Source organism: Hemiscyllium ocellatum, chromosome 30 (genome assembly GCF_020745735.1).
Source record: "Hemiscyllium ocellatum isolate sHemOce1 chromosome 30, sHemOce1.pat.X.cur, whole genome shotgun sequence".
Lineage (NCBI taxonomy): Eukaryota > Metazoa > Chordata > Chondrichthyes > Orectolobiformes > Hemiscylliidae > Hemiscyllium > Hemiscyllium ocellatum.
The window spans coordinates 4,124,535-4,141,533 of record NC_083430.1 but is presented as its reverse complement, the minus strand read 5'-3'; the positions used below and the strand labels follow the sequence as shown (position 1 = coordinate 4,141,533).

Genomic DNA, 16,999 nt, shown 5'->3' with positions numbered 1-16,999 from the left:
CCCCCCTCTCTTCCCCCTTTCTCTCTCTTCCCCCCTCTCTTCCCCCCCTCTTTCCCCCTCCTCTCTTTCCCCCTCCTCTCTTTCCCCCTCTCTCTTACACCCCCTCTCTCTTCCACTCCCCCCTCTCTCTTCCATCCCCCCTCTCTCTCTTCCATCCCCCCCTTCTCTCTTCCACCACCCCTCTCTCTCTCTTCCACCACCCCTCTCTCTTCCCCCCTCTCTCTCTCCCCCTCTCTCTTCCCCCCCCTCTCTTCCCCCCCTCTCTTCCCCCCTCTCTTCCCCCCCTCTCTTTCCCCCCTCTCTCTCTTTCCCCCTTCTCTCTTTCCTCCCCTCTCTCTCTTTCCTCCTCTCTCTCTCTCTCTCTCTCTCTCTTTCCTCTCTCTCTCTCTCTCTCTTTCCTCCCCTCTCTCTCTTTCCCCCTCCCTCTCTCTTTCCCCCCTCCCTCTCTCTTTCCCCCCTCCCTCTCTCTTTCCCCCCTCCCTCTCTCTTTCCCCCTCCCTCTCTCTTTCCCCCTTCCTCTCTCTTTCCCCCCTCTTTTCCCCCCTCTCTCTTCCACCCCACCCTGTCTCTTCCACCCCCTTCCCCTCTCTCTTCCCCCTCTCTCTCTCGCTTCCCCCCTCTTCCTCCCCCCAATCTCTCTCTCTCTCTCCCCCCCATTTCTCTCTCTCTCTTCCCCCATCTCTCTCTTACCCCCCACTCTTCACCCCCTCTCGTCCCCCACCCCTCTCTCTCTCTCTCTTCCCTCGCTCACACTCGCGCTCTCTCTCTCCCTCGTTCTCTTCAACCCCCTCCCCCCTTCCCCCCCACCTCTTCCTCCTCTCTCTCTCTCTCTCTCTCTCTCTCTCTCTGAAGACAGGGATGTAGTTGCTTTACCATGAAGTGCTAAAACTGTAATCTGAAAAGAATGTTGAAACATTTCACTCGCTCACCACTGATGGGGGTGGTGTCTTCCCATCCACAGTGGAACAACGACATGAATGTTTGTAACTTCTCCTACTTGCTGAATACAGAGACTTGTTGGAGAAACGAGTTGCTTCCCAGGAGGACCTGGTGATGAGTTTGCTCCCCCTTCCTCTCTGAGTGAAATGGAGCGGTCTGGGAATGAGTACCTGCATCAAGTTTGACAGTGGTACCTTCCTCTGCCTGAGCTTGTCTACATTCAAGGTTCATTTGAGAATGTGGGAGAAAGAGGCTGCGGTCTTAGGAGACAGGGAGGGGTGGTGTTTAATCATGATGGTTAAACCACAATGTCCAGGTGAAACACTCTCAATAGGTGGATGGCCAGGTGCCTTGAGGTTTTACACATTTCAGGTTTTTTAAAAACAAAACCAAAGCCCTGGTGTTCAGTGAAGGTACGTTAAACATTACCAGGGCTGATCATGTGAAGAGAGTAATGTTTCATATCCACCTGTGTCACCAGGTTATAGATGAGAAAATCTTTCGCTTGTTAAATATTACCTTTGCATGTAGTTGTCCTGTGGCTGGGGAGTGGTAATTGCTGACTGTCCCACTGCCTATAGTATGTTCAACGCAGAAGCTCAAAGCTGGATGGGGTCACAAAGGGGCCAATCCCCAGACTGAGTAGCTTTCAAACTGAACTCTGCTTTCCAGATCAAGGTGAGAAAAACAAAGCTGATAGTGTTTAAACTGAAACTCCAGCCTAGGGAAAGCCCATCCATTCTAAGATGTCCCCCTACTTTCTGCATGCTTTCTGTCCTGTACAGCATGTCCAGTATGTTGGAGAGCTCATTGCTGCATTACTGTAGCACCCAACCATGGCCTTAGCCGGGGATGCATGGCATTGCATTGGAATGCAGCATTCTGCCAGGCTGGGGGGTGGGGTGGGGATACAGGGGGTGGGGCGGGGATATAGCCTGTCAGATCGTCTGAGCTTTTTTAGGAATTTTTGGGGTTTTGTTTTGTTTCTGATTTACTCCATCCACAGTTCTTTTGGTTTTTATTGGAAGTGTAGGCACTGATCTAATCTAAGAAATGCTCCCAAGGACACCAACGTGAGAATGGTGTGATGATCTGTTTTTGTGATCTGGAGACAGCAGTATCAATCAGGGCACCACGGAGAGCTCCCTGCTCTTCTGCCAAACAGTGCTCAGGGGTATTTTCTTAAAATGTGTGAAAGCCACTCTTGTGAAGATCGTGACTGAAGCGTGGCTCCTCTGACAGTGTCGCACCGGGGGTTAAGCTTGAGTTTTGTGCTGAAGTGGAACCTCAGCTGATGACGTTTTGACTTAAGAGGTGCATATTGTCAACTGAACCACAACTAACGTTAGGAAGATTGAATTGAGTGAGAACTTACATTATGCCTTTCACAATCTTCAGGCCCTCCTAAAGTCATTGTTTGTTTTTGGACATGTGTTACAGTTGGGATGTTGGGTCTGTCGGTTCAATGCAGGACAGATTCTGATGAAACATTGAGCTGCATGTTCCTGATCAGTGGCCATTTCCAGAGAAACTCCAAACTGTTTGTGGTGGAATGTCAGTCATGATCTTCCCAGAGGCACTGAATTAAAAAGTCGTCTTCCTGATCACAGTGATACCTGGCCAGCGGTCCCTCCAGGAGTGGTGGGCTTTGCCATAAAGGCATAGGAGCAGAGGTAGACCATTCAGCCCATTGAATCTGTTCTACCATTCAAGGGATTATGGCTGATCTGATAATCCTCAATACCCCATTCCTGCCTTTTCTCTCCATAACCGTGATTCTTTAACTGATTAAAGACCTGTCTATCTCAGCATTGAATTGCAGAATGACTCCACCTTACACCCGTCCACTATACTACAGATTTACAACCCTCACAAGATATTCCATCTTATCTGTCTTAAGTGTGTAACCCCTGGTCCTGAGATGATATCCTGTTGTCCTAGATTCTCCCACAAGGGAAAATAGCCTCCTCGCATTCATGCTGTCAGACCTCATGGGGATCTTGCTTGTTTCAATTGGGTTCTCTCTTATTCATTGGAATACAGAAGATAGGCCCAACCTACTCAACCTCTTCCCGTAGACAATCCCTCCAAACCTAGGATCAGTCTAGTCTAGTGAACGTTCTCTGATCTGCCTCCAATGCCTGAATATCTTTTCTTCCCAAAACTATTGATGATATTCCAGCTGTGGTCTGACTACTGCCTCATATAGTTTTAGCAAAACCTCATTATTTTTGTACTCCATTCCCTTTGAAATAAAGGCCTGCTCCCTTTGCTACATTATAGTTGCTAGATAAATGCAAATTGTTGTATCAATGCATCTACAAACCCCCCCCCCCCCCCCCACCATGAATCGATATATAATGAGAAGCACAGTGTCACAGGAGAAGACAGACACCACAACACAGTCGCTGTCTGCAGGGCTGTGAGTGATGAAGAATCCCTCATGGTCACACTGTCAGGGCCTCATTGTGGAGGGAGATCTCCAGCCTCTTCCGGGTGTTTTATGGCTGGAGTCGGTGCTGTCTTATCCCAGTGAAGCTGCGCTGGTGGATTGAGGGCAGGTGCACGGTGGTGTTGCCCCAGTTGGGCATGATCTACCTGCTGTTGTGGAGGGAATAATCTGTGCTGCTCCAACGAGGTGCTGAAAGGTAGGAGTGTGTTGAGAAGCTGACCCACAGCAACGATGCAGTGTTGCAGGACAGGGCAAATTCAGCTCGTTTGGTCTGTCCTTTCACAACTGCTGCATGATCTGTTGAATATTGCTATTCTCTGTTCTTAATGCAGAAAAAGCATGAAAATGTGATCTGGGTTCAGACCCAAATTAGGTTCTTTCACTTTTAGATTGTGCCCTCTTCTCGCCCAGCTTCATGTGCTGGAACTTTGTACAATTCAATTGTTTTCCTTTTGACTACAGTCAACTCTGCATGTGTTTGCTCAGTTCCAAAGAGTGTGACTTGCTGAGCACTGTGGCTGCTGGCAGTGTGCGTTCATCTGACTTTTCACCTTAACATGGGATTGTCTGTCTCACACAAGGAAATTTGAACTAAATTTTATCCTATTGCCTTTGTGTGACTGCTTCCAAATAGAATGCTTTGGCTCAGTTCACTCCGTTTATAAGGCAGCCTATAACACTGAGCCCCCACCACACAGGAAGATCCCAGGCTTGTTGCCAACATGGGCTCTCTATTTGTTAGCTTGCAGTGGTCAGTCTGTTCAAATGGCCAGAGTTCCCAGGTTATGAAAGGAGAGAAAATCACCTCTCAGAAAGTCACTGGCTCAAGACCCACTCGTCATCCAGACTTACATTTCTCGGTGAGGTGAACGAAAGAGATAACATGGTACATTTTGAGGAAGGGTATTTATCACTTAACCTACAGGGTGGAGAAATGTTGTCGTTTTAACCCAAGGTTCAAACTGTTGCTGAGAAGTAGAAGTAGCAATCTTGAGCCTGCTTTATTTCTGGGCTCCTTTATCATTCTCTGGCATTAAGTGAAGGACGCCTCTTTCCCAGTTGATTCTTGATAATCTCTTATCTCCTTCAAATTGTAAATGGAAACTGTCAACTGTTTCCCACCAGCCAGCAACTGCTGACACACTGAAGTTTTGGATCATTTACTTGTCTCTCATTTACCTGATGGAGGAGGAGGCTGGTGATTCCAGAGTGATTACCGTCTGTAATCCAGTCACTAAAGTCCCCAAGGGGACCCGCTGCAGTGTGATACACTCTTGTTTGCTCATTCATTCACTAAAAACCATGATCTATCAGGGACATGAACATAACAGCTGCCAGAAGGTGTCTGTCAGTCTCTGACACTGACACAACTGGGATATTACTGCAGGGGAGACAGCTCTGAGTACTGTAATAATACGTTAACTCATCAAGACTCTCCTTTTGTATAGGAGCAGGAATCAGCTATTCAGCTTCTTTAGTTTACTCTGCCTTTAACTAGATCATGGTGGATTTTCCACTTCAACGTTTTCCTGTGCTATCCGCACATACAGTGATATCATTCATATCTGGAAATGTATCACTTCTCACTCAAAGCTGCCCAATGATTGAGTTGCCACAGCCTCTGGACAGAGAATTTGCCTCCTGCTGATTGAAGAAATTCCTCCTTGTCTCCATTCTAAATTACATGCCTCATCCTCTGCTTCTCAACCACCACCACAAACCAATCCCTGCACACCACCACCACCCTCCCACCCCCAATCCCTCCCACCTGCCAAGATAAACTTCCTGCACAGATCCTGTCGAGTCCTGTAAACATTTTGTAGGTTTGAGTACACCACATCCTGTGAAACTCCAGAGAACACAAGACCCAGTATCCTCATGGGACAGTCACACCAGCCCAAGGCTCAGTCTGGCAAATCCCTCTCCCTCTTCCTTCTCCTTTCACTCTTTGTAGGCTCCCCCCCCCCCCCACACCGTGTCTCCAATGAAGTGTGTGTTGCAAATTTAATATTCTATCTTGTTGGCACTGCTGATGGTGATTGAATTAAACAATCTTGGGATGTTGTCCTCTTTTGACATTGCTGGTATCTGTTTCCTATCCCTGGGGACCCTGGAGAGCTTTGATCTAGCTAAGCAGTATATTGGGTCACTCCAGACTGCAGTTAAAGGATTTGGGCTGCAATTGCCCCTGGGTAAGAGTGAGGTGAGGATGGTAGGTTTTATTCCCAGCTGATCCTGAGGAATTGTTTTGACTAGATTTCCTACAGGAGGGATGCAGGCCCTTCAGCCCAATAAGTCCACACCAACCCTCCAAAGAGTAACCCACCCAGACCTATTGCCCTCCCCTATAATTTACCCCTGACTATGGGCAATTTAGCATGGCCAATCCACCTAACCTACTCATCTTTGGACTGTGGGAGGAAACCCATGCAGACATAGGGAGAATGTGCAAACTGCATACAGACAGTCACCCAAGACTGGAATCGAACCTGGGTCTCTGGCATTGTGAGGCAGCAGTGCTAACCACTGAGCCATCATGTATTTTGTTTTCTGCCAAAATATTTTCACTGCCTCTTTTGACCTCCTATCCCAATTGGCTGCCCTGCTTGCAACAGGTACCAGACTCTGATCAATCAGGCATCTGACCTGGGACCTGAAACACAGCATCCCCACCCTCACCTGAAATGAGAGAATTGCAGTTGCACAACACTTTACAGAACATTGACTGTTTCAAAGACTTTAGGGTGAAGTGTTTTGAGTTTTGCACACTGTTGTAGGAAGCACAGCAGCCACTTAGTGCACAGCAGGCTCCCATAAATATTAATCTGATCATTTGTGGTATTGATTGAAGAATAGATATTAGCCAGAATTCCAGGGAACGCTCCCTGCCCTTCTTCAAATACTGCTTTAGGATCTTGCACATCCATTTGAACAGCGGATGGGACCTCAGTTTATCAGCTTACACAACAAACAGTGCCTCTGACAGTGCAGCACTCCCTCAATACTGCACTGGAATGTCTGCTTTAATTTTCTTGCTTAAGCTCTAGAATAGCACTTGAAGTAAGAACCATGTGACTTTGAGATGGGAGTCCTACCAACTAAGTCGAGGTTGAGCTGCAGGAAAAGCTGCAGGGGAGCTCCTATCCATTAAGCTTCTGGAAATGTTCTGAAGGAGCTGGTTTATTCTGGGTCTGGTGACCCTTGGGCACTAGTGGATTGCCAGGTTTATGGATTCTGGAGGTTCTGCATTGAAGAGTGCTATTGGTGGAGAAATATTCCTTCATGGTGTTGAAGTCAGCCTTGTTCCTTTTGCTGAGGGATCTTTCCTTAATTGGAGACTGATACTAGGATAAAGGCTAGGTTGCCTTGATCAGTGTTACCTTTTTTTACATTTGTGGCTGTTTTTTGAAAGAGGTACTTCCAATAAATGAATAAAAACATTTACAGGAAAACTGAAGATGTAAAGAGTTTCTGAAGTGTGTCCAGATGATTTCTGGCTACACTGCTGCTGAGGAGGAGGGAGGCTCCTTGCAGTGGAGGTTACAAACCTGAGATTGTGGAGCACATTCCTCGAGGATTAGTGAGCTCTCCTCCACATTAGGCTTCATGTGTTACAGACACTGTCTAATACCCCAGGCATTCAGTAGGGTTACAAACTCAATCACATTCCTCCAAGTCATTCCACGTTGAAGGTGATTAAGAATGAAAGTTGCATGTATCCCAATTAACTCTTCACTTGTATTGAAATGTGAGGATGAGTGAAAATGTGTGAGGGAACGTTTCCCCCACCCTTCTGATTACTTGCTGGTGTATGGGTCCCATTGCACAATATCTCATGCTGGGGTGCAATTTCTATTCACAGAATGGCACGCCAGAGGGTGAGTGTGTGATAAATACTGGTGGAAACTCAGGGTATTTGTTGGAATGTGTTTCTAAAGGTTGATTAGGTGCTGATGGGGGCCATTGAACAGAGTGATATGCAGAGTACTTATGGGGGGCAATGTTTTTTGCCTCGACTGTTCTTTACATTGCCTCACTCTGAGGCTGACTCCATAATCCTTGAGATTGGGTCAAGAGTACTCCATGCTGGTGCTGGCAGATTTGGAGTGGGCTTTGGAACTGGAAGCCCACGTCAAACCAATAGAAATAATGTGTAAAGAGTTGAAAGGTTTCTCCAGTGCAAGGGTATTCAATTCCTTAGGATATTGTGAAAGTGCAAGAAATTATGACTCCATGCCAGTGGCTTAGTGGTGAACAGATAAGGGAATGCACCAGGCATGGGATGATTGTGAGAGGCTAAATGACTGACCTTTGCAGTACAGCAGGCAATGTTACATGAACTGGAATGAAGGATTAGAATTACATTTTATTACCACATGTACTGTACTCGAGTATAGGAATTCTGAGCACTGGTTCAGTTCACTAGAACTGTTGGGGAATTAGCCTGGCTTCACACCATTGCTGCTGTGACTGGGACTAGTGGGAAACTGAGTCTGCTTGGGGATCACAGTCACAGCGGGGAGAGCCTTGTGCAGTGGGGGCTGGTGGGAAGTTGAGTCTGGGTGGGGATCATGACCACAGAAGGGACAGCCTTGCACAGCTGTGAGCAGCGTGCTTTCTCTGAGGATCTGACCTGCTGGAGTAAGGCCACTCCAATTGATCAGGATCCCATGATATCCCCACTCTCAGTGCAATATTATCCTTTTTTACAACAGTTGAAAAGTTAGTTCTATCTTTAGCTTTTTACTGTCACTTTGCTGTCAATTTTTATCTTTCACTTCCAATGGTCCTGTGTTAAATATCTCTCTCTCTGTTCTAGATTGTATAAAGAACGGGCTCCAATACCCATCAGGAGCCACATATCAAGAGAACTGCAACCTCTGGTAAGTGTTACCTACAGACAGCTGTACTTAGTGATTGCACTATGCTGGGAGATCTCTGTGTGGTTGCAAGCTATGAATTGGAATTTGAAATCTAGAATGCTTACAGACCGGGAGAAGGTCATTTGGCCCATCAGTGATGGTACTGGCTCTCTGCAAGAGCAATACAGTGAATCCCTTTCCACCTCTGTTCCCCATAACCTGTCAAATATTTGCTCCCAGGATAATTATCTAATTCCAGTTTGGAAGTCTTGATTGAACCGGCCTTCATCGCACTCTCTCAGGCAGTACACTCTAGACACTAACCCCTTGAAATTGAGTGACCATAATGTGATCGAATTCCTCATCAAGTTGGAGATTGATCTGGGTGAATCTGAGACTAGGCCTTGAATCTAAATTGAGGACATTACAATGGTATGAGACATGAGTTGGCAATGAAAGATTGGGGCACTTAACTTCAAGGGATGATGATGGAATGGCATGCAAACATTCAAAAATGCCTAGGTGAATTGTTACAATGGTTCATTGCTGTCGAATGCAAAAGTAAAATGGCAAAGGTGGCCAAACCATGACTTACAAGGGAAATTAGGATAGTTTTAGCTCCCAGGGAGAAGCGTACAAATTGTTATTTTTTCTGGTCAATAGCCCTGAAGAGTGGGAGCAATTTAGATTAGATTACTTACAGTGTGGAAACAGGCCCTTCAGCCCAACAAGTCCACACCGACCCGCCGAAGCGCAACCCACCCATACCCCTACATTTACCCCTTATCTAACACTACAGGCAATTTAGCATGGCCAATTCACCTGACCTGCACATCTTTGGACGTGGGAGGAAACTGGAGTACCCGGAGGAAACCCACGCAGACACGGGGAGAATGTGCAAACTCCACACAGTCAGTCGCCTGAGTCGGGAATTGAACCCGGGTCTCTGGCGCTGTGAGGCAGCAGTGCTAACCACTGTGCCACCGTGCCGCCCAAAGAATTCAGCAAAGGAGGACAGAGACCAGTTGGTTGATTAGGAAAGGGGAAATTGTGTACAAGAATAAGCTTGTGGGGAGCTAGGAAACTGACTGTAAAAGGTTATATAAATATATGAAGGGGAAAATGATTGAAGCCACCTGCTAAGTTATGTAGGAAATAGTGGGATTTATAATGGGGAGTCATCATATCCTTCTTTGTGAACACAGAACCAAAATACCAGCACTGCTGGGGAATGCAGGGTTTAGTGAGAGGGAGGTACTGAAGATAATCAGTATAAGCTGGGGAAGTTGATAGGATTGAAAACCAATAAATCCCCAGGGCTGGATAATCCACATCCTTGGGTACGTAAGGAAGTGTCCCTAGAAATAGTGGATGCATTGGCCATCATCATCCAAGATTCAATAGATTCTGGAAAAGTTTCTACAGATTAAAGGGTAGTTAATATTTAAGAAGGGAGGTGAAGAGAAAACTGGGAATTATAGACCAGTGAGCCTGACGTCAGTAGTAGGGAATATGTTGGAGTCTGTTTAAAAAGAATTAATAGCTGAGCTTATGGAAAATAGTTGGAGGATCAGACAGATTCAGCATGGATTCATGCTTGACAAATCCACTGGAATTCTTTGTGTATAACTAGAAGAGTTGATGAAGGGGAGCCAGCTGATGTGCTTTTGTTTTGGAATTTCAGAAGGCTTTTGGCAGTTCCATACAGGTCCAGTTAAAGTGCACGGGATTGGGACAGGTGTTTTGAAGTGAATAGAAACCTGGTTGATGGACAGGTTAGAAAATGGAAATAAACATTTCTTTTCCAAATGACAGGCAGAAGTACAGCAGAGAGGGGACTGCAAGAATCAATGCTAGGATCCCAGCTATTCACAACATGTATTAATGATTTAGATGAGGGAACTAACTGTAAAATCTCCATATTTGCAGATGACTCAAAGCTGGGTGGGGAAGATGAGTTTTGAGGAGGATGCAGAGATGCTTCAGTGTGATATGGACAAGTGAGCAAATACATGGCAAATGCAGTATAATGTGTATAAATGTGAGGTTATCCACTTTTGTAGCAAAAACAGGAAGGCAAATTATTATCTGACTATAAATTAAAAGAGGGGGATGTTCAGTAAGACCTGGGTGTCCTTGTATGCCAGTCACTGAAAGTAAATATGCAGTTGCCACAGGCGGTGAAGGAGGCAAAAGGTGCATTGGCCTTCATAGCGAAAAGATTCAAGAACAGGAGTGAGGATGTCTTGTTGCAATTATACAGGATCTTGCTGAGGCAATACTTAGAAAATTGTGAGCCATTTTGGTGTCCTTATCTCAAAGAAGGATGTTCTTGCTATAGAAGGGATTTACCAAAGGTTTACCAGACTGATTCCTGGGATGGTGGGAAAAATCTATGAGGAGTTGAGTCAGTTAAGATTATATTGTCTGGAGCTCAGAAAAATGAGGAGGAAATCCCGTCGAAACTATAAAATTCTAACTGGATAAATCTGGGTAGATGAAGGAAGGACGTTTCTCATGGCTAGGGAGTTCAGAATGAGAGCTCATGGTCTAAAGATGTATGGGGTCGGCTTTTTGGGACTGAGGATGAAGAGAAATTTCTTCACCCAACGAGTGAGCCTGTGGAATTCACTACCACAGAAAACAGTTGAGGTCAAAATATTGAATGATTTCAAAATGAATTTGGGGCAAAAGCAAGAGCAGGCCATTGAGCTGGGTAATCAGACATGGTCAGAATGAGTGGTGGAGCAGGCTCAAAGACATCCTACTTTCCTGCTTCTATTTTCTGTCTCACAGAATTAAACCTGCCTCCACTCCACTCTCTCAGACAGTACATTCCACTCTGAACTCTAACAACTCTGTGTGACCAGGTTCTCTTCCTTTCATCTCTTGATTTTGCAAGTTATCTCCCATTAGTTCCCTGTGGTTCTCCAATGCTCCACCAATGGGAGCATTCTCACCCTATCTACTCTGCCCAGACTCCTCAATTTTGTAAACCAAATCTCCTCTCAGCCTTCTGCAATAAGAACAGTCCTGACTTCTCCAATCTATCCACGTATCTGAATTTCCTCTTTGTTATCTGCACCTTCCTAAAGCCTTCCTTCTTCCTCCTTCAATCCAGAATTAGCTGAATATACCAAGAGTACATGAGGCACTATAACCAGATGGATGTGGGAACAAGCAACCTGATTTTTTAGGGTATTTCATGGGGGTATTTCATGATCTCAGGCATCCAAACTAAAATACTTGAGTGTAGTCACTGCTTAGAATTGGGAAACATGGAGACAGCAAATAGTAATGTGATAAAGTCTGCAAAATCTGAATTGGATTCTTGTGATTTGATTGAGAGAAATTGATCAGAATAGTGAACTCTTCAGGATCATTTACATTTTTCTATAGGCGTCCGAATAATTCCAGAGATGTAGAGGAAAGGATAGCAAAGATTATTCTCAATAGGAGCGAGAGTGACAGGGTAGTTGTTATATGGAACTTCAACTTCCCAAATATTGACCGGGGATTACTATAGTTCAAGGAACTTAGATGGGTCAGTTTTTGTCCAATGTGTATAGAAGGGTTTTCTGACACAGTAAGTAGACAGGCCAACAAGGGGCGAGGCCAGGTGTTAGATTTGGTACTGGGTAATGAACCCGGTCAGGTGTTAGATTTGGAGGAAGGTGAGCACTTTGGTGATAGTGACCACAAATCAGTTATGCTTACTTTAGTGATGGAAAGGGATAGGTATGTGGAGAAATGTGGGGCTTATTCAAGGAACAGCTACTGTGTGTCCTTGCTAAGAATGTACCAGTCAGGCAGGGGGAAGAGGTCGAGCGCAGGAGTCGTAGTTTACTAAGGAAGTTGAATCTCTTGTCAAGAGGAAGAAGGTGGCTTATATTAGGATGTGAGGTGAAGGCTCAGTTAGGGCGATTGAGAGTTACAAGGTCAACAGGGAAGACCTAAAGAGAAAGCTCAGACAGGTGAGGAGGGGACATGAGAAGTTGTTGGCAAATTGCTTTGGAGAGGGTGCAGAGGAGATTTACCAGGATGTTGCCTAGAATGGAGAATAGGTCTTACGAGGATAGGTTGAGAGTGCTAGGCCTTTTCTCATTGGAACGGCGAAGGATGAGGGGTGACTTGACAGAGGTTTATAAGATGATCAGGGGAATAGGTAGAGTAAACAGAGACTTTTTCCCCAGGTACAACAGAGTGTTATAAGGGGGCATAAATTTAAGGTGAAGGGTGGAAGATATAGGGGGGATGTCAGGAGTAGGTTCTTTACCCAGAGAGTGGTAGGGGCATGGAATGCGCTGCCTGTGGGAGTGACAGAGTCAGGATCATTGGTGACCTTTAAGTGGCAATTGGATAGGTACATGGATAGGTGCTTAAGCTAGGACAAATGTTCGGCACAACATTGTGGGCCGAAGGGCCTGTTCTGTGCTGTATTGTTCTATGTTCTATGTTCTATGGATCAGAGAAAACCCTAAAGCTTTCTATAGGTGTATAAAGGATAAAAGAATGACAAGAGTAAGATTAGGGCCAATCAAGGACAGTAGAAGGAAGTTGCTCATGGAGTCAAAGGAGATAGATTAGATTCCCTACATTGTGGAAACAGGCCCTTTGGCCCAACAAGTCCACACTCACCCTCCAAACAGTAACCCACCCAGACCCATTTCCCTCTGACTAATGCATCTAACAATATGGGCAATTTAGCTTTGCCAATTCACCTGACCTACACATCTTTGGAATGTGGGAGGAAACCAGAGCACCCGGAGGAAACCCACGCAGACACGGAGAATGTGCAAACTCCACACAGTCACCCAAGGCTGGAATTGAACCTGGGACCCTGGTGCAGTGAGTCTGCAGTGCTAACCACTGAGCCACCGTGCCACCCCAAAAGGGAAGCATTAAATGAATATTTTGCATTAGCATTCACACTTGAAAAAGACTTATTGAGGAGAATACTGAGATACAGGCTACAAGATGAGATGAGATTGATGTTCACAAGGAGGAGGTGTAAGAAATTCTTGAAAGTGTGAAAATAGTTAAGTCCCCTGGGCCGGATGGGATTTAGTCTAGGATTCTCTGGGAAGCCAGGGAGGAGATTGCAGAGCCTTTAGCTTTGATTTTTATGTTGTCATTGTCTACAGGAATAGTATCAGAAGATTGGAGGATAGCAAATGTTGTTCCCTTGTTAAAGAAGAGGAATAGAGTCAACCCTAGTAATTATATACCAGTGAGCCTTGCTTTGGTTGTGGATAAAGTGTTGGAAATGGTTATAGGAAATAGGATTTATAATCATCTCGGTAGGAATAAGTTGATTCAGGATAGTCAATACAGTTTTGTGAATGGTAGGTTGTGCCTCACAAACCATATTGAGTACTTTTGAGAAGGTGACCAAACAGGTAGATGACGGTAAAAACATTGATGCGTATATGGATTTCAGCAAGGTATTTGATAATGTTCCCCATGGCATGTGGACAAATGTGACAAAATAAAGAGGCATGGGATTGAGGGTGATTTAGTGGTTTGGATCAGAAATTGGCTAGATGAAAGAAGACAGAACGTGGTGGTTGATGGGAAATGTTCATCCTGGAGTTCAGTTACTAGTGGTGTACCACAGGGATCTTTTTTGGGGCCACTGCTGTTTGTCATTTTTATAGACGGCCTGGATGAGGGCATAGAAGGATGGGCTAGTAAATTTGCGGAAGACATTAGGTCAGTACAGTTGTGGATAGTACAGAAGGATGTTGTAGGTTACAGAGGGACATAGATAAGCTGCAGAATTGGGCTGAGAGATGGCAAATGGAGTTTAAACGGAAAAGTGTGGGGTGATTTACTTTGGAAGGAGTAACAGGAATGCAGAGTACAGGGCTAGTGGTAAGATTCTTGGTGGTGTGGATGAGCAGAGAGATCTCGGTGTCCATGCACATAGATCCCTCAAAGTTGCCATCCAGCTTGATAGGGATATTAAGAAGGCATATAGTGTGTTAGCTATTATTAGTAGAGGGATTGGGTTTCAAAACCATGCGGTCATACTGCAGCTGTACAAAACTCTGGTGTGGCTGCACTTGGAGTATTGTGTGCTGTTCTGGTCACCATATTATAGAAAGGAAGTGAAAGCTTTGGAAAGGGTTTAGAGGAGATTTATTAGGATGTTGCCTGGTATAGAGGAAAGGTCTTATGAGGAAAGGCTGAGGGACTTGAGGCTGTATTTGTTAAAGAGAAGACAGTTGAGAGGTGACTTAATTGAGACATATAAGATAATCAGAGGGTTAGATCGGGTGGACAGTGAGAGCTTTTTTCCTAGGATTAGTGATGGCTGGCATGAGGGGGCCTAGCTTTAAATTGAGGGGTGATAGATATAGGACAAAATTAAGAGGTAGTTTCTTTACTCAGAGAGTCGTAGGGGCATGGAACACACTGCCTGCAACGTAGTAGACTCGCCAACTTTACGGGCATTTAAATGGCCATTGGATAGACAATTGGACGAGAATGGAATAGTTTAGGTTAGATGGGCTTCAGTTTAGTTCTGCAAGTCGACGCAACATTGAGGGCTGAAGAGCCTGAATTGCACTGTAATATTCTATTTTTATTTGAGGGAATTGATGGGGCCTTGGTTTAACAGAATATATTTGAGCTCAAAAGCGTCTGACAGTGAAGCCCTCCCTTAGTGCTGCACTGAAATTGTTCTTTCCTATTTATAGCCAAACGTCTGCCAGGAAATGTGCTGTCATGTGATGTTTCCCATTTATCTGTCTTTCACCATCCTCACACATCCACTAAAGCTTATCCACAATCCTGCTGTAATATCCATTCGTCTACTCCGCCTAAGTCAAATCCTCAGTCTGCTGCCTTCCAATTACCCCCTTAAGAGATCACTGCAGCTTTTCAATTCTGATCAAGTGATCCCCATTTTCTTACTTCAAAATGTGACATTCAAAAACAATATAAAATATCTCTGTTTGTGGGCTATATGTGGAATTTTCAGCACTGCCACATTAACCTGGACTATATCCTCCAGTCTCTGATACAACATGAGCCCTCAACTTTCTATTTGAGGTGGGAGTGTTTCCACTGAGCCACACTTGAAACCACAATGTACTTCTTGCTGCTAGCAGCAAAACCTGGTGTTTGTTGTGTTTCACCTTGTTGTTTTGACACTGTATTTCAAGACAGCAGTCGGAAAGGGGACTATCGGTTGATGAGTCATGGGGCAAAGGACTGTGATTCAAGAGTGGGAGGGGAGGCCATGGAGAATACCTTTGCTCAGAGGAAGAATGTAAGAAGGGAAGGTGGATTGATTAAGAATGTCAGGATATCCTCCAGGAAAATGAGGAATGTGAGAGAAGCAGAGGGACTGAGAGCAAAAGGCAACGAAAGCTGTTGTTTACCATTTTAAAAACTCTTGGAGGCAAGCTGGAAAAATGTAAGAATTCTAAACTTTGTATTAGGATGGGCATATATTCCAAGGGGAAACTACCATCAGATACTTAGCGTAGCATTGAGTTGCAAAATGGATTTCCTGTTACTTTTGTATCTTCAATCTTGGCCTTTGCTGAACTCACGGCTGTACTTAGGGATAGGGAGAATATTCTTGGGAATCCATTGAGGGAGGTTATTTTGGTGGAACTGAGAAATAAGAAAGCAATGATCACCTTACTGGGTTTGTACTGCAGACTCCCACCTCCCCAATAGTCAACAGGAAATTGAGACACAGAATTGTAAGGAGATCTCAGTTATTTGTAGGAATGATAGGGTGGTTATGATGGGGATTTTAACTTTACCAACATAGACTGGGACTGCCAAAGTGTTAAGAGTTTAGATGGAGAGGAGTACAAGAAAATTTTCTGATTCACTATGTGGATATACCTATTACAGAAGGTGCAAAACTTGACCTCCTCTTGGGAAATAAGGTTGGGCAAGTATTCTAATTGGTGATGGAAAAGGATAGACTGGATCTAAAAGTTCAAGGTCTACATTGGAGGAAGGACAATTTTGACATATTAGGCAGGAACTTTCAAAAGCTGATTGGGACAGATGTTCACTGCTAAAGGGACAGCTGGAAAATAGGAAGTCTTCAAAAGTTAGAACAGAAGTCAAGAGACAATATGTTCCTGTTAGGGTGAAAGGAAAGGCTGGTAAGTGTAGGGAATACTTGATAACTAAAGAAATTGAGATTTTGGTTAAGGAAAAGAAGAGGCATATGTCAGGTATAGACAGCAGGAATTGAGTGAATCCTTAGAATATAAAAGCAGTAGGAGTATACTTAAGAGGGAAATCAGGACGGTAAAAAGGGGACATGAGATAGTTTTGGCAAATAGAGTTAAGGAGATTCCAAAGGATTTTTACAAATACATTAAGGACAAAAGGGTAACGAGGGAGAGAATAGGGCCTGTCAAAGATCAGCAAGGCGACCTTTGTGTGAAGCTGCAGGAGATGGGGGAGATACTAAACGGGTATTTTGCATCAGTGTTTACTGGGAAAAGGACATGAAACATAGAATGTGGGGAAATAAATGTACATATTACAGAGGAGGAGGTGCTGGATGCCTTAAATGTATAAAGGTGGATAAATCCCAGGTGCCTGATCAAACGTACCCTAGAACTCTGTAAGAAGCTGGGGAAGTGATTCTGGGCGCCTTGGTGAGATATTTGTATCATTGAAAATAACAGGTACGCTGCCAGAAGACTGGAGGTTGGCTAATGTGATGCCACTATCTCAGAAAGGTGGTAAGAACAAGCCAGGGAAT

General features: G+C 44.7%; 1 protein-coding gene across 1 annotated transcript in view; it reads left to right on the top strand.

Annotated features, from left to right (window-relative positions):
* Positions 1 to 16,999, top strand: part of tinagl1 (tubulointerstitial nephritis antigen-like 1) — a 111,542-nt gene that overhangs the window by 16,679 nt on the left and 77,864 nt on the right. The window contains exon 3 of the mRNA XM_060847515.1: positions 8,211 to 8,274. Within this exon, the coding sequence (XP_060703498.1) occupies positions 8,211 to 8,274 (64 nt within the window). The remainder of the gene's footprint in view (positions 1 to 8,210; positions 8,275 to 16,999) is intronic.